The sequence below is a fragment of the Vicugna pacos genome, chromosome 23 (genome assembly GCF_048564905.1).
Source record: "Vicugna pacos chromosome 23, VicPac4, whole genome shotgun sequence".
In the NCBI taxonomy this organism is placed as follows: domain Eukaryota; kingdom Metazoa; phylum Chordata; class Mammalia; order Artiodactyla; family Camelidae; genus Vicugna; species Vicugna pacos.
The window spans coordinates 22985063-23003766 of record NC_133009.1 but is presented as its reverse complement, the minus strand read 5'-3'; the positions used below and the strand labels follow the sequence as shown (position 1 = coordinate 23003766).

General features: G+C 34.5%; 1 protein-coding gene across 3 annotated transcripts in view; it reads right to left on the bottom strand.

The window, feature by feature from the left end:
- Window positions 1-18704, bottom strand: part of NVL (nuclear VCP like) — an 80311-nt gene that overhangs the window by 29622 nt on the left and 31985 nt on the right. For all 3 annotated transcript variants that reach the window (XM_015234836.3, XM_072948674.1, XM_031690097.2), the window contains exons 14-18: window positions 17841-18059; window positions 16913-17017; window positions 12170-12232; window positions 7321-7440; window positions 4033-4132 (exon numbers count right to left, since the gene is read on the bottom strand). In XM_015234836.3, coding sequence (XP_015090322.1) covers window positions 4033-4132; window positions 7321-7440; window positions 12170-12232; window positions 16913-17017; window positions 17841-18059 — 607 coding nt within the window. The remainder of the gene's footprint in view (window positions 1-4032; window positions 4133-7320; window positions 7441-12169; window positions 12233-16912; window positions 17018-17840; window positions 18060-18704) is intronic.

Below are 18704 nucleotides of genomic sequence, written 5' to 3'. Positions count from 1 at the left end.
AATACTACTCAGCCCTGACAGGGAACAAACTACTGATACACACAGGAATTTGAATCAATCTCAAGGGCATTAGCCTAGGTAAATAAAACCAACCTAAAAGGTCACATTTTGTATGAGGACTTTTATATAAAATTCTTAGTGACACAGTTATAGAGATGGAGAACAGATTAGCAGTTGCCCTGAGTTAGGGGTGGTGGGAGAGAGGTGGTTGTTACTATACAGGGATAGCACAAGGGAGATCTCTGTGGTGACGGAACAGTTCCTGTGTTGATCGCAGTGGTGACTGCAGGAATCTATACATGTACTAAAATGGCACAGAAATAAACAGACATACAAATCAAACAAATATCTATTTCCTGGTTTTGATTTTGTACCACAGTTACTAAAAATGAACAACTGAGGTAAACTGGGTACATGGAACTTCTGGACATTATTTCTATAATATCCTGTGAATTTATAATTGTTTCAAAATACAGAGTAAAAAAAAAAGTCACATATTTTAAAAAAAGAAATGGAAAATCAGATCACATCACTCCCCCACTCAAAACCCTCCTATGGCTTCCCAGCACAGCAGAATAAAATCCACATCCCCTACAGTGGCCTAAAAGGCCCCTTGCACCTCTCCGTCAGTGTCCCCCTGACTCATTTCACTCCAGACACACCAGCCTTCTTGCCAATTCTCCAGGACGCCAAACCTGTTCTCACTTTAGGGCCTTTACACTTATTGTTTGTTCTCTACCTGGAATGCCTTCTCCCAGATTTTTGCATGGCTCGACCCTTCACATTGTTTGAGTTCATGCTCACGTCACTTATTCTGAAGAAGGCTTCCTGTACCATGATATCTCAATGGGCATTCCTCTCCCCAGCCACCAGTCATTCTCCATCCTCTTACCCTATTTTATTTTATTTTTTGTCTATTATTTACCCCCTGTTCTCCAGCCCCAAATCAGAATATACAGAGGTAAAAAAATTTTCTAAATTGTTAGCTCAGTAGGACGGGGCATGTAATAACAATTCAATAAATATTTGATGAGTAAAGGAGTCAATCTTTTGAGAAAGTAAAGAAAATTATATTGATATGACTGATTTACAACACCAAACTCTAAGACTGAATGCACAAAACCTGCATTGTTATACAACAAAGAATGTGATGAAAGAAAAACATATGTAAGAAGTAAAGATAACTACAATTTTTTTTACATTCCCATTTCTTTTCTTTTGAATCTGGCCCTTCCTGTCACTGCCCTTGACCAACAGAACTTGTTGGTTCTGGGCCTTGCCTGAATTCAAGAGGAATGGCAGCTTCTGCCTTCATCTGTTGGAATCCAGCTGTCATGTAAGAAGTGCGAATACTCAGAGAACCACGCTAACGGAAGCCAAGCCACATGGAGACGACTTGGGATTGGGGGTGGGAGAGATAGAAGAGATACCAAGGAGAACTAAGGCACCAGACATGTGAGTAAGACATCACCTTCGAAGGGGATCCTCTGGCCCAGCCTCTCCAGCTGGTGGCATGTGGATCAGAGACGAACCAACTGGACAAGCCCTTCCTGAACTGCTGACCTCCAAAATTACAAGCAATGCAAAAATGGTGATTTGACAACCATTAAGTATCGAAGTAGTTTGTTATACAGGAATAGCTAACCAGAAAGTCAGGCAAGAAGGGATTTCTTAAAGCTGAGCAAAAAACAAGTTATAAACAATCAAACCAGAATGTCCCAGGATGGTATACAACAGAACAGAATGGCCAAATAAGCATCAATACAAGTAAAAAGATCTGGAACATCTATTTTTAATTTATGTGGACTCTCACTGCAATGGGGTTTGTTATGGGAGAAAGGGATGGGTGAGGTATAGTGGAGAGGAAGATAACACTCAAAGACACTAGAAAGGACAAAACAGAGGTACCACAGGATGATTCACCTTGTCATTCACTGGCTAACCACAACATAAATGATTAACATCAGTTCTGGGTTTTACAACTAAGGAGAATTTGAAGAATTCAAAGAATTCAAAGATGACTAAAAAGATCAGGGGGGAAAAATTCATGAGAAAAGGTAATGTAGCTGAACTGTTTCGAAGGAGGGGATTTAGGTAAAACCCAGTCTTATTATTTTCTAATCTACAGAGATTAAACTAAAAGGTAAGAGTGTTTGCAATAAACAAATATGAAAAAAGAGCTGACTGTCTTCTTGAAATTTGTTAGAAAAGATCTGTAGCTGCTCAGGAAGGGTAGGATGTGATTCTGTCCAAGTTTGAGAGACTTTCAAGGTTTCCTCTAGGATGACTCTGACTTTATAACCTAATGACTGATCCTACTGCTAATACCAAAAGTGCTCATGACAATGATGATTATTAAACAGCTCCTTGCCACACACCATGGCAGACACATTACCAACATCACTTAACCTTTGTGACCATACTGCCTATTAGGTATCATTATCCCTATTTTATAGTTGAAGAAATAACTGGTAGCAAGATGAAGCCCGGGATTAATGTGGTATAATAAAGAATACATTCCGTCTCTGCCCAGGTTTCTGGCACAGACCTTCCTGGGTGACAGGACTGTCTTTGTTATGCTAATGAGGTGACGCAAGGTTGGACCCAAGATAACTTCAGGTTAGAGCTGGTTAGTCTAGAAAGACTAACCATGGGATCAGAGGGCTGGAATTTAGAGGCAGACAACTGGGGAGGTAAGGCTGGGCTGGAGACTGAGTTCAACCACATGGCCAATGAGTCAACCAACTGTGGCTATATTATGAAATCCCAGTAAAACTCTGGTGACCAAAGGAATGGGTGAGATGGAGGGAGCTTCCTGTTTAATGAACACAATGATGTGCCAGTAAGGTGATGTGCCCTGACTCTAGAGAGAGGGTATGGAAGTTCTGCATTCCCTAACTTACATGTACCCTGTATAATAAACTGCAATTTTAAGTACAATGCTTTTCTGCGTTCTGTTAGTCATTCCTGTGAGTTACTGAATCCAAGGGGGTCATGGGAATCCCCAAGTTTGCAGCAGGAAGGTCAGAAGTGTGGTGTCCTGGAGACACCACTTGCAGCTGGCATCTGACATGGGGCAGTCTTGTAGACGACTGACTCCCTTAACCTGCAGGTCCTAACATACTCCAGGAGGTTAGTGTCAGAACTGAAATACAGTCTACTCAGTTAGTGTAGACTTGCTGGGGTTGAAAGAGAAAAGTTAGTTAAGATATGAAGTGCTACAGCCAGGACTCAAAACCGGTTATGTCTAATTCAAAAAGGACTCGAAGTAAAAATCGTAACATCTCTCAATTTTTCATTTTAAAATGAAACGGTACATATAATTCATGAGGTTTCAGTATCTATATTAACATACAAGAAATGAAAAATTACATCAGTTTCACAACTAATAAATCCATTTAAGCAATTCAAGTTCCATATCATTGCTGGCAGACATCATTAACATTAATATCAATGCAGGAGCAGCTGTATGACAGAGTGGCTCGTACGGATGGCAAAGTGCTAAACAGTATGAAGAGAATTTAGGACCCAGAGTAAAAGCCACCTGCAGTACTTTTGAAGCTCTGAGCCTTTTTCGAACTTCCTCACAGAGTGTAAGCTTATAAACAATTTTAAATAAGTTAAGTGCAGTTCAGTTATAGGGACATGCTTCCAGTATAAAACCTTAAAAATCAATCTTCAACCTTCAGATACAGTGAAAAGAGTCTGGTTCTTATTTCCTGTAAGCTTGAGAAAAACCGTAGAACATATATTCTCATAATACTTTGTGGTCAAAAGTATATGTTGCAAGTGTTCTCTGCCAATAAAGTAACTTTCTAAGAATTAACACAGAAAAAAAAAATCTCATGGAATCCAGGCAATAATACTGTTTTGTTTTGTTTTTAATTATAGCTTACATAAAAACTCTTTTTACAACTTATGAACCAAAAAGGGATTTTCCAAACTGAATCTTCCTTTACTAGGATGTATATAAATAATACTGTCAATGGTAAAACCTTTAAGACTCATTTGTTCTATCTTCTTCTTTCTTACCTGGCCTGTTAGTGGCTGCCATAATAAAAACCTGCTGACGTGTTTCCAGACCATCCATCTCTGTAAGTAGCTGATTTACCACCCGGACACTTGCTCCTGTCTAAAAAGAAATAAATACAGTTCTGTCAGCTCCCAATAAAAAGAAAAATACATCACGAATTTTTTTTCCCATACAAAATAGTACATTTGCTAACGTGAATGAAAGCTTTTGTCAAAAGATAAAACAATTAGAGTTTCCTGAGGCGTCACAACATCTAGGCACCGTGCAAAACATGTTCTCATCAGTGTGCTTCCCCAGCAATCCTGCAATTATCCACAATTTAGATGAGGAAACTGAGGCTTACAGAGGCTATCTGTCCAAGATAAGGGTAGAGATGAAGTTCAATCTCAGGCCTAGCTGATCCCAAAGTCTTATGCCGCTGAGTTATTCAAAGACCTAACAGCCACAGTGACTTTCCTTTTGGGCAAATCTAGATTCAGCTTTTGTACGTCAGATCAGACTCCCTAGGATATCAGATGCTCCAGATCTTTCAGCTGGGACACTGAGGTCTTTTCTCTTTTCCCTGAAGCATATAAGTACAAAGTATAGCTACCTCAGGGCAACATCTAAGGGAAAGGTTCAGGGAGTTGGTGAATAGAGGGATAAATCACTGAGATACAGAAATTTTTTAAATGTACAATAGAGGAAAAGAGAAAAGTGGTGCTGTGTTTCTTTTTGTCATTGATCGCCTTCTTCAACATAGATTTTATGTACAGATGTGGTAATGAGTTTAACACAGGATCTCTCCAGAAAAAAAAAATTGGTGTACCTTATTATTACTCCTTGGAGACATAACACTAATAGGAGATTAACAGAATTATAATCCAGACCTTAAAAAATATATAAGTACTGGGCAAAAAAAACCCAGAACAAAACAAAACAAAAAAGCCAAAAAAACCCAACACTGTCCTAAGCAAGACCAAACCCTCAGAATCAATTTAGGAAAAGCTTGCCAGATTTTACTATATTAAAATTATAATTTTTATATAATAAAAGATTAAAGACAAGTGATAAAACTCAGAAAAATAGTACCAACACACATGACAATGGATTAATTTCCATCACATATAAAAAGCTCTTATAAATTAAAAAGAAAAGACATTTCAGTGTTTTAATGTAAATGCTGCTAAAGCAAGCACAGAAAAACATTTCAATAGCAAAAACGTCAGAGACATGAAGACTAAAATTTAATATAATGTTTTGCCAATATAATTGAGAAAAATAAAAAGATGGGTATTATCCATTGTTAACAAAGGTGTAGGAAATGGTTATTTTTACACACTGTTGTTGGTACGCTGGTAGTTCTTGTAAAGAATGATTTAGTATTAACTTTCAAAATAGAAGATGTATATATCTTCTTCCCTGAAATTCCATCTCCAAAACTCTCACATATTCTGACAGGTATACAAAAATATGTGATAAGAATATTTAATACAGTTGTGTTTGTAAGAGAAACAGCTGGAAACAATGTAAATGCCCAACACAGGGGAATTATTGAATAAATTCTTCCTTATGCAGACTGTGGAATATTTATGCAATAGTTAAGAAAATAAGTTATTAAGAAATCACATAGGAAAACTGTCAAGACAGAATGACCATATTTATATAAAAAATGATGTTTAAGTCATACATGTTTTCAAACTTACAGAAAAAGTTCTAGAATGACCTAAACTGTCAGCAGTAGTAACCTCCAAGAAGAGCAACAGGGAGATGGGAAGAAAGACTTTACTCTCTTTATACTTGTATTTATTTGAATTTTTCAGAAGTATATATTCATGTATAACTTGCATCATAAGAGAAGAATATATTTGAAATTAAAATATTTTCAGAATCCCCTTCAGGTGAAAATGTTAAAGCAAAACACATTTCTGAGTACAGAAACGTGTGGTAGTTGATACCTGAGAGAGACACACCTAGAAATTAGAAATGTAGTTCATATGGCTGCAGACTTCCTTGAGGGCAAGGAGTTGTCTCGATATAGCTCAGTGAATTCTTCTTTATTTCAATTACCAGTTGATAACAGAGAGATGCAAACTAATGAAAGAGGCTATCGATGAACAAAGGGTTTATTCATAGCAAAAGCGAAGGGAATAAAAAGGAGTGAAATCCAGAGCATACCATGTCCCCACCAGCTGGATATAATGTGTAGGGTTTTGCTCTGAATCCCACATTAGATTTTGGAATATGACAGTCAGCAGGGGAACCTGGGAAGGATCTCTGCCTTGGCCACTGACATCATTATCAGAGACAAGACTGTAATAGGGATTTTCCGAGAAATTGATGATTAGTAGATGAAGAGACAAAATTGCTATGATGTGACTCACACTTAAACTAGTCACGTTTTGTTTGTGTAACTTTTGAATGCTTCTGAAGATTTTAAGCAAAATGAGGCAACTCATAAGTATTTCAAAACCCAAGAACACACACAAAATAGTTATTTGAAACTAAATCACAGAAGAAATATAATCACTTCCTTAATCATCTTGTAAAAATGTACTTATTACAGTCCTTGCTATCTGCTTCAAAAGGTTATATATTCTTTATATTATGCTTCACTATGCTTCACTCTTTTATAACTGTATTCCTGATAACTGTTTCCGGGTACTGAAATTTCTAAGAACGGTGACTCAGTGTGGTAATGCAAGTGGTATTTATTTTTTGTTTGTTTGTTCTGGGGGGGGTAATTAGGTTTATTTCTTTGCTTTATTTTTTACTGGAGATACTGGGGATTGAACCCAGGACCTTATGCATGCTAAGCACACACTCTACCACTGAGCTATACCCTCTACCCATTGCCAGTGGTATTTAATGCAGACCAATTTTATATCTTCCCCAGACAGCAATGGTGCTGAGTCTTAAAGCATATTATCTGACCCTATTTTGAGTGCATGATTTCTTAAATTACATTTTCTCCTGTCTCAAGAACCCTTAACAGAATCATAAGGTTACGAGGTGGGCTATTTAAACCTAATGTTATTTCCATCCCCAACTTCTCATTTGTGTGAATCAGCTATGTGAAATCAAAATAATATACAGAAAAAAAAAAAAAACAGAGGCTAATAAAAATACAACTGTTATTCCTAGGTCCTAATTTCAAATTACTAGGTTTCTTCACTTAAAGAGTCTCAGTGTTCTCAAGGAATGACTTTCTAAGAACGATCTGAACTTTATATAATTTTATAAGAACTTACAAAATGTTTATGGGCCTTAAAAAAAAAATCCGTAAATCATTAAAGTATAATACCTACCTCTCGGACTGATCTCCGAGGGCATAAGGCATCCACTTCATCAAAGAATATCACACAGGGTGCTGAGTTCTTGGCTCGCTGAAAAACCTGTCGCACAGCACGCTCACTCTCACCAACGTACTAACCACATAAAGGAAATGAAATGTAGAGATGATTCAACTTTGAAGTTTGGTCCAAATCATAGTAAAATTAGTGTTAAGTAACATTTATATGTTACAGTCTAAAAAGTGCTAGGTTGAACCATATGCAACTCCTGACATTTAACCATTTTGATCTATAAAAACAGCCAATTATATGTGGTTCAACTTAATAAAATTAGCTATAACTTAAGCCTATAAATTTCCTAATTTATAAAATGAAGACTAAATGGAATGGAAAGTTTTTCTCTAGGTCACAAAAATCCCACAATTCTGTATTTTAGAACTGATTAAACAAAGCTTTATGCATAGAAAATACCCAGCAGTAATTTTCATTAATTCAACAGTAGTTTAAATGCAAACAAGACAATTTACTGTCCAACTGTCAATTATTCTACACAACTCATCTTGCTACAGGAAGAGCTACATGATCATATAGCATCAGGAGGCACAATGAACCAGCTAGGCATCTAATAGGTTTCAAAATGCATAATGGATGTTAATTGGATGTTAACTGACACATTGTAAACTGACTATACTTCAATTAAAAAAAAGAAACAGGTAAAAAAAATATAAAGCAATTCACAAACAGCAATATTAGGACTAATAATATAAAAAGTTATACATCAAAATATGATTTTACTTTTAGCTAGGCACAAGAAATTGTTCTTGTAAAATTTCAAACCAGTTAACTGAGAAAAGTTTTTTTCTTGTAACAATACTGCTAAATAACACAGAATCTGAAAACACCTTTAGCAGTGCCAATTACATCACAAGGTATCTTTTATGTTATTTTATGACCAGATGGCCATAATAAAGTAATTAAAGCAGCAGAATATATCACAGATGAGTGATTACAGTATTTTTATTTTCTTTTTGAGTAGAACCTCCTCCCCTCATATCTGTTCTGTACTTTGTACTGTTTATTCTGCTTCTCTCACTTGAACTGCTTTTCCAACCTACCTCCAAATAGTCTTCCTTGCATTCTGAAAGATCTTCGTTAATCATTCTTCCCACTGCTCTCTCTTCTTTGCTCTTATAACACTTTCTACTATTATAACTTTTAAGCTATTTCTACATTTACTATATTATATCATATGGTATGAAACATCAGAAAGGGAAAGTAAAAATAATTTCCTTCTAAAATCGCATTAAAAAAACCTCCCAAAACTTTGGAATAAACCTGACCAAGAAGGTAAAAAACGTATATGCTGAAAAGTATAAGACTTTGATAAAGGAAATTAGAGGTGATTTAAAGAAATGGAAAGGTATCTTATGCTCTTGGATTGGAAAAATTAATACTGTTAAAATGGCCAAACTGCCCAAAGCAATCTACAGATTTAATGTGATCCCTATCAAATTACCCAGGACATTTTTCATATAACTAGAACAAATAATTCTAAAATTCATATGGAATTACAAAAGACCCAGAACTGCTAAAGCAACCCTTGAAGAAAAAGAATAAAGCTGGAGGCATTACCCTCCCAAACTTCAGATAATACTACAAAGCTACAGTAGTCAAAACAGTGGCACAAAAACAGATACATGGATCAATGGAACAGAACAGAGAGCCCATAAATAAACCCACACACCTAAGGACAATTAATCTTCAACAAAGGAGGCAAGAATATATAACGGAGAAAAGACAGTCTCTTTAGGAAGTGGTGTTGGGAAAGCTGGACAGCCACATGTAAACCAATAAAGCTAGAACAGTCCTCACACCATACACAAAAATAAACTCAAAATGGCTTAAAGACTTAAACATAAGACAGGACACCATAAATCTCCTAGAAGAAAACACAGGCAAAACATTCTCTGATATAAATCATAGCTATGTTCTCCTAGGGCAGTCTACTGAGGCAATAGAAATAAAAGAAAAATAAACAAATGGGACCTAGTTGAACTTATAAGCTTTTACACAGCAAAGGAAACCATCAATAAAATGAAAAGACAACCTACAGAATGGGAGAAAATATTTGCAAAAGATGCAATGGACAAGGGCTTAATTTCCAAATATACAAACAGCTCACATAACTCAACAACAACAACAACAAAACAAAACAAACAAAAAGCCAATCAAAAAATGGGCAGTAGACCTAAATAGACATTTCTCCAAAGAAGACATACAAATGGCCAATAGCTACGTGAAAAGATACTCAACCTACCTACCTATTAGAGAAATGCAAATCAAAACTACAATGAAGTGTCACTTCATACCAGTCAGAATGGCCATGCTGGAGAGGGTGTGGAGAAAAGGGAACCCTCCTATACTGTTGTTGGGAATGTAAATTGGTGCCACCACTATGGAAAACAGTACGTTTTTCCTTAAAAAACTAAAAATAGAGTTACCATATGATCCAGCAATCCCACTCCTGGGCCTATTTCCCAAGAAAACTCTAATTCAAAAAGACATATGGACCCCAATGTTCACAGTGGCACTATTTACAATAGCCAAGACATGGAAGGAACCTAAATGTCCATTGACAGATGAACAGATAAAGAAGATGTGGTATATATATAGAATGGAATACTACTCAGCCATAAAGTGAAATAATGACATTTGCAGCAACGTGGATGGACCTAGAGATTATCATACTAACCGAAATAAGCTGGAAAGAGAAAGACAAATACGTATCACTTATATGTGGAATCTAAAAAATTTATACAAGTAAACTTATTTATAAAACAGAAAGAGACTCACAGAGATAGAAAACAAACTTATGGTTACCAAAGGGGAAAGTGAAGTGGGGGAGGGATAAATTAAATGTTTGGGATTAGCAGATACAAACTACTATATATAAAGTAAACAATAAAGTCCTACTGTATAGCACAGGGAACTATATTCAATACCCTGTAATAAACCATAATGGAAAAGAATATGAAAAAGAACACATACAATACATACATATGTATAACTGAATCACTATGCTGTACACCAGAAACTAACACAGCATTGTAAATCAACTATATTTCAATTAAAAAAAGAAAAAGAAAAAAACCTGAATTTTTACAAGTGTGATTATACTCATTCAATGGAATACTACACAGAAAATAACTAGAGGAAATCTATCAACAAATATATAATGTTAAACAAAAATAACAAAAAAATCAAGTTACAAAAGAACACATACCATTTATAAAAGGAAATTTGTTTTTGCTTTACCATTTGTAAAGAGTTCCAAACATATAACAAAAGTCGACATAATAGTATAATGAACCCACAATATATCCATCACCCTGTTTCATTATCAACTCAATTCACTATCAACCTTGCTTCATTTATAACCTGTTCACTTTTCTTTCTCCTTGTTATTTTGAAGGAAATCCAAGACATCACAATTTTATTTGTAAATATTTTACTATGTCTAAAAGAAAATGATTTTTTAACATAACTACATCATTAACACATTTAAAAGTTATCTTCTTAATATAAAATATCCAGTTAAGTGTTCAAATTTACTCATAATCAGTTGTGTTCAATTGTCTTCAATTGTCTCATAAGCTTATTTTTGAAACAGGTAAAATAATACTACATGTTATTTAGGGATAAATACATATATAGTAAATGTAGAAAGAAGTGCACAGAATTAATAAACACCAAATTCAGGATTATGGTAAACTCTATGGGAAAGGGAACAGAGGTCATGATTAGGGTAGTTCTGCAGGGGGCTTCAAATATATATATATTTAAGCTGAGTGACAGAGACATGGGAGTTCATTATATTACTTTATAACTTCTTATATGTTTGAAATATTTCACAAGAAATTTGAAAATTTTACTCCTAAAAAAAATGTTACACTCTGTTAGCTCTCTGAAATTCTGAAGGTAAAATTCCAACTCTAGCTTGGCATGAAGGCCCTTCGCTGTCCGGCTATAACTTTCCTTTCCAGCCTTATCCCCTATCAATCCCCTCCCCTTCAAGGCTTATTTCTAATATCTCCTCTAGAAGGCCAAAATGGAGTGTAGGAAAAGTAAAGAATGAATTCTTATTTTAGGAGGAAAGTAATATATTCAGTAGGAAACATAAAAGTGCGAGAGAAGATAAATTTTAAAAGCCTTTTAAAACAAATGGTAACACTGTCATTTCTTGTTTGAATATTACTACATTTCGTACAGATAAACAGGAAATAAGAAATTCAAAGTCTCTTAAATTTGAGATGTAACCTGCTTAAATGCAGAAAGAGTTGTTATAGAGTACATTAGTTCCCCCAAAGCATTTTTATTTATTAACACTTAACTCACTCAAACTACACAACAACAGGACAAGGAAAGCAGGTCAGGAGTCAGACAACCCAGATTTAAATCTCAGCTCTACTATCCCCAAGCTGTCATTGGCCAAGTTACATGAACCCTCCAAACTTAAGTTTCCTCATCTGTGAATCAGAGGAGAGAATAATTCCTATCTCACAGGGCTGCTGAAGAATAATATATGTAAAGTGCTTGACAAATACAGAATTAATGCCTTAAAATGTCAACTACTTTGATTATTTCCATTTTGCTGGTGAGAAAACTTAGGCTCAGAGGTTAACAGACTTAATTAAGAAAGCACTTATACACACTTAACAGTATAGCAGAGCAAAGCTCAACCTTTTCATTCCTAAAGCAGTGACTTTACCAAAATACCACAACTGTTTCAACAATCTGAGGGCCCTATAATATGAATGACTATTACTTTTCCTAATCAAAAATAATGGCTAATGCCACAACTTACCATATTTAGTAATTCAGGTCCCTTGACAGATATAAAATTCAGCCCAGACTCATTTGCAACAGCCTAGTAAGAGAAAACAAAAAGACACAAATTAGGAAACAGACAATAAAATAATAATAACAATAATTTGTGATGATGCAAGTGCCTTTTGTGGTTTACACTCTATTTCCCCCCTTTTACAGTCACCTCTTTCTCATCAGAAGGAGAGAAGACAAATGGGAAAAGGAGAAATGGATAAAAAGAAAATCAGAGGAAGTAAATGTTAACTTAAAATTTTCTATGAATTACTCAGACTAGAAATTAGATTGAAATGAAATGACATGAAACATTTATGTAAATATTATTTACACAAACATGTTATATGTAAGTGCATCTGAAGCCCTACCTCAGAATTCTAGTGAAGTCATAATTTCTGTATAAACAAATGCCCTGCCCAACGAAAGCAATCATTCATTCATTTATAAACCAAAATTCAAATCATCAGTATCAAGCTTTACAGTATTTGCAGATTATTTTTAATAAATGAAGATTAAACTGCATGGCTCAAAGCTGAAGAGAATAACAAAGGAGAAACATATGGTTATATGTATAAATAAATCCAAAAATTATAATCTGAATCCAGAGATAAAATTCAAAGAAAATCACTCAGAATTTCAAAATGATCAGGGAATAGAATTCTTCCCTATTCTTACAACCTGATGTCTGAGTTATGTTCAAGATTTACGTTCAACATACTTCTCAGCATCTCCATTTGGATCTTACAAGTATTTCAAATCTATCATTTCCAAACCAAACTCCTGAATCTCACAACTCTCTTCAAACCCTATACCCCAAACTTTTCCTTCCCATCTCAGTAAATACATTTTCTAGGTCAAAACCGTGGTGTCTTCCTCGATTGCTTGTTAGGTCATCCAATCTATCTGTAACTTCCATTAGCTCTAAAACTAAAATATATGTGAGTCTGACACTTCCTATTTCTTCATTATATCATCACCCTCACCCAGACCACTATCATCTTTTGTCTGGACTTGGGGGAAAACAAACAAACAAACAAACAAAAAAAACCCCCAAACTAAACCAAACCAAAAATACCCTAACTGGCTTCCTTTCACTCTTGTTATCCTCCCGTCCATTCTCCAATGTCAGAGAATGCTTCAAAATGTAAATCAGAACACACCATTTTACTATGTTTCTCATTTATCTTCCAGTACAATTTGAAATATTTAGCTCTCCTATCCCTGCATCTTCATTTGGCTAGCTAGTCCTTCAGGATTCTGTTAAATATCACCACTCCTTGAATAACTCCCACCATAACTTAGCTGAATCCGCAATTTTGTTTTGTTTACTGCCTGCCTCTTCCAGACAAACAATAAATTCCTTTAGAGTAGGTGTCTTGTTCACTTGTTTGTCCCTAGCATCTTAAATAATTTCTGACAAAGAGGAAATAGTTCAGTAAATATGTGCTGAGCAAATGAATGCATGCATGCAATGCCATGCAAAAATTGCTCAACGTGTAGCTTACCCACATCTTGCAATCTGTCTTTCCTGCTGCCAATTTCTTAACTTTTCTACCTCTCACAATCTAAGTAGAGTTAGGATACATATCTAACTAAGTATGATTAATCTACATTAGGTTTTCACTATCCATATATCAGATAACTAAGATTTCACCCATTAAAATGCCCAGTAGTTCCTGAAATTATCAGAGATCTTGTCTTCCAAATGAAACACAGCAAACATAATTTAATTTTTTCATGGATATCATTATGAATCTTATACCCAGTGTTAGGAGCTGTTTGCTTCCATACTATATAGTTCCAGATAACTAAATGATTTTTACTATTCTCTTTCAGTTGCCTTCTTATTGGTCATCAATTTTCCGTGTATCAGCTCCAGCAATGACATGTCTTGATGCTGTTTATATACTTACTATGTACCAGTGTTTAGAAAAATTTCATTATGGTGAACTCTCTTCCTGGAAAAAATACAATACTCATAATATATTGCCTAAGCTCATGGATCCACTGAGCTGCTAAAGTTCATCCGTGGAGCCCTAGGTAAGATTCCCTGTTTCAAATGGTCAGATACCAGAAATGTGACTGAACAGAGAGGTTCCAAGTTGCTGGCAACTTGGGAAGGGAAAAGTTGGGAGAAGAGGAAAAATCTGATTTATGATTTTTCTTTTGGAAACATAGTTTACAACGTTGTGCCAATTTTTGGTGTACAGTATAATGTTTCAGTCATACATACACACACATATATTCGTTTTCATATTCTTTTTCATTATAGGTTACTATAAGATATTGAACACAGTTCCTTGTGTTATGCAGCAAAAACTTATTGTTTATCTATTTTATATATAGTAGACAGTATCTGCAGATCTCAATCTCCCAATTTATCCCTTCCTACCTCCTTTCCCCTCCGGTAACTATAAGATTGTCTTCTATTTCTGTGAGTCTGTTTCTGTTTTACAGATAATTTCATTTGTAACTTTTTTCTTTTTGTTTAGATTCCACATATGAGTAATGTCATATGGTATTTTTCTTTCTCTTTCTGGCTTACTTCACTTAAATGACGATCTTCCAGGTCCATCCATATTGCTGCAAATGGCATTATTTTATTCTTTTTTATGGCTGAGTAGTATTACATTGTATAAATATATCGCAATTTCTTTGTCCAGTGATCTATGACATCTTAATATTATAGATTTCAAATTATCCATGCTATCTCCTTTCTGCTCTGAATAGGACTAGTCAAAGGCAGATTAACTAATTAAAACACAAATATTATAAGGTACCCAGGTGAGGGAAGTGCATCCACCTGGTGAATTCACATGTTAGCATGCAGGACCTTCCGTCTGGCCATGGTTTTCTAAAACTGTTGTGAAAGAATGTAGAGCAACAACTGTGGTGTTCTCCTTGTTCTCCTTTATTCCCAAACTCCTTTATAGCAATGCCTTGTAAGACTACTGGAAGCGTTAAGCAAGGAAATTTAGTATGATGAGTAAAAATAAGTTCAAAAAAATTTACATGTATAGCATATACACATATACATACATATATATACATGAGCAAATGGCACTGCGGATATTGGGTATTCACTGAGGAGGCACAAATTACTTATTTATTCTTATTTATAAGTAATTCAAATATGTTTAAAGGCTGAAGCAGATTAAGCAAATTATAGATAGAATATTATAAAGACAAGAATAACGATGGCTAATATAACTTACAAATAAGAAGAATGGTTCTAGAGGAAGGTGGTATATCTCAGTGGTAGAGTGAGTACTTAGCATACACAAGGTCCTGGGTTCATTCTTCACTACCCTCATTAAAAAATAAATAGACCTAATTACCTCCCCCCAAAAATAAAACAACAAAAAATGGGCTTTAATATATACACATCAAAAATAAATAAGTTTAAAAATAAGCATGATGCTTCCAAGGAGGGGGGAATCACATAAAGACTGAGAAATTTGCCCACAAAACTCCGAAAAAAAAACCACACCAAAAAGTGTCAAAAATATGATCAATAAAGTAAAAAGGCCAAAATAAACTGAAAAACTACAAATAAAACATCTTAATATATGAAGAATGATTATAAATAAAATCACGCATGTCAATAGAAGAACAAACGATACGAACAGACAATTCATAAAGAAAAATAGCCAATAAACATATATTTTAAAGAGCCTACTAGTAGTTTTTAAAATGTAACTTAAAAACTGTAAGACCCCATTTTTACTTATCAGATTGTCAAACATCAAAAACAACACTAATGGCTATTGCTAATTTAGGGTGTGGGGAAGTAGATACTGATACCCTATTGACAGGGTGAAATCTGGTATAAACTTTTTAGAAGGCAATTTGGTAATGGATCATTTTGATCACATGGCAATGGATCAAAAACTTTAAATATACGTATTCTTTGTACTGAAAAGTTATTTAGGAATGCGTTCTATTAAAATTACCCATCAATATACAAAAACGTTTAAGTATAGGACTGTTTAATGCACTGTTGGTTTAATATGGGATCATTTCCGTAAATTATGAATATCTTTACGGAAGAATACTACGCAGGCATTAAAAATACTGATGTGTATATATAGTACTGACATGGGAAGCTGTTTAAGAAATATTGCTAAGTAAGAAATACATGTTTAAAAACCTTCTATTTGTAAATCTATGTGCAAAAGTTATGCATATTATCTTGATATGTATGCCCAGAAGAACACCTGGAAGGACAAAAAACAAAATCAAATAGTGGTTACTAGTAGGAAATAGTGAGAAGATTATAAATAATGCTTTTATCTTTTGCTTATCCTTATTTTCTATTGTAAAAATCCAATTTTAAAAAATAACAATTGTAGTAAGGAACACAGAGGAAAATACTTACGTTATAAATGGTAACTCTACCACAGCAGGAAATAAGGTCAGCTACAAACTACAACTATGCAATAATGCTCATTAAAAAGCTAGAATATAATACACAGAAAATATAATTGCTATGTTAAAATTGATGGGTTATGGTTGATTTAGATTTTTTTTCTTTTCCAAATTTTCAGTGATGTACCTTTTGTAATTAAAAGTAGGAAACTTTACTGAAAAAAACCATCAGTCTTCTTAAAATAAACGTCTAACAGAAATTATGCAAAAATAGCTCACTGTAACATATAAAAGTTAAATTCATATTACCCTACCTGATAATAAAAAATAAAATACATGCAGTTGAATTACACCATACCTTTGCCAGCAGGGTTTTCCCACAGCCAGGAGGACCAGCAAGGAGGACTCCAGCTGGAGTCACCAATCCAAGAGCTTTGAACTGATCTGGGTTACGTACTGGTGCCTGGAAAAAAACAATCCCAACAGTGATCTGTTACAAATGTCCATTTTATACTGCATATTCAAATTTATCTCTAGGTGCATATTTTAAATACTGATCATGAGGCCTGAAGATAAGAACAGTGCCTGGCACAGAGAGCTTATCTCTGTTTCAAGCATAAGGTAAATGGTGGTAAATTTAAAAATCCCTGCTCTTAAAAAATTCATAGTTAAATGTAAGATCTGAAAACATTTAAAATATAAAGATACAATATTTCAACATTTTAAAATCAAGAATTTTTAGAAAACTCATCTAGATTTCTAGGTTATAAAATTTTTAGGCAATGTTTCTCTTAAAGAAATCAGAAGAAGCAGTACTCTATGCAGTCAAAAGCAAGAGATACTCCACTATAATTCTACATCTATTTTCTCTTTCAGTAGTTACATACCTCTGAATGGATCATATGTCATTAATGAACCATGAAATGATCAGTAAAATAGGAAAGTAAGAGTAAATGAAAATTACTCCATTGTTTCATGGGCATTAAAACTACTTTGACCATTATGAATGTAATGGAGATCAGAAAGTTATTTCTCAAACAATTTGGTCTCAGTTGAAACCTAAACTTTTTTTTTTTAAAACTCACTGCCATAGGATTAAGCACAATCAAAACAGTAAGTCTCAGATCTCAGAAGAATGAAAAAACCATCACCAAAGGCTTAATAATATAACTGAACATACAATAGAAAACACACAGTCAAGCCAATTTAGACCTACAACCTAGTGCACACATTTGGTTGTTTATCCATCACATATGCCAACAACAGTTAGCAGCAGATATACCTACCAATATTGCCATGGTGAGTTCCTCTCTAATATCTTCCAGGGCCCCAATATCTGCCCATGTCACATTAGGGACAGTGACAAAGCCTTCCCTTTTAGCAGACGGTTGGACTGAGGATAGAGCAACAATGAAATCATTCAATTCAATGCACAGCCCTTGCAGCTGCTCCTCTGAGAGGGGATCCTGGTTCCTTAGCAACCCCAGCAGTCTTTGCAATTCATCCTTAAAGGGAGCAATTGAGGGAAAAAAAATGAAAAACTCCAAAGTTTGTTGAAAAAGATTTACTATTAGTACTTTAAAATTGTTAAAATTATTACTGCAATACTTCTGTAAGCTATGTGAACCTCTATGTATTTTAATAATTTTGACATATGTCATTTATTTCATTGTAAATGGATCATTTGATTCAGCCAAGAAAAGGTGCACTGACGCAAATCAAATATAGAATGATTTTTGTATACTATACTAGGGCCAGCCGTAGCAAACACAAATAGTTGGCAAATATTCATTTCAACAACCATATTACTTCCACTTTTCATTGATAAATATTCAAGGAACCACTGGATTTTGATGAAATTAAAACAAAATTACTCTGGTGGCAGTATAGTTTCATAATATGGTTCCTTGATGGCTTATCAACTAAACAGAAAGCAGGCAATTTTCCTAGTACTACTGAATCTTGAGCTTCAAAGGCAGATTTCTCGCTTTGTGAGGGATATAAAAGAACAGGTGTAAAAAGTAACTCTGAGTAATTCAACTTATAAAATCCTAATTTATGTGCAATATTATAAAAGGAATGAGTTTATTATTATTTTTAACAGATATAATTATGGTTCCAAATGAGTAAAGAAGAAACAAATGATTTGA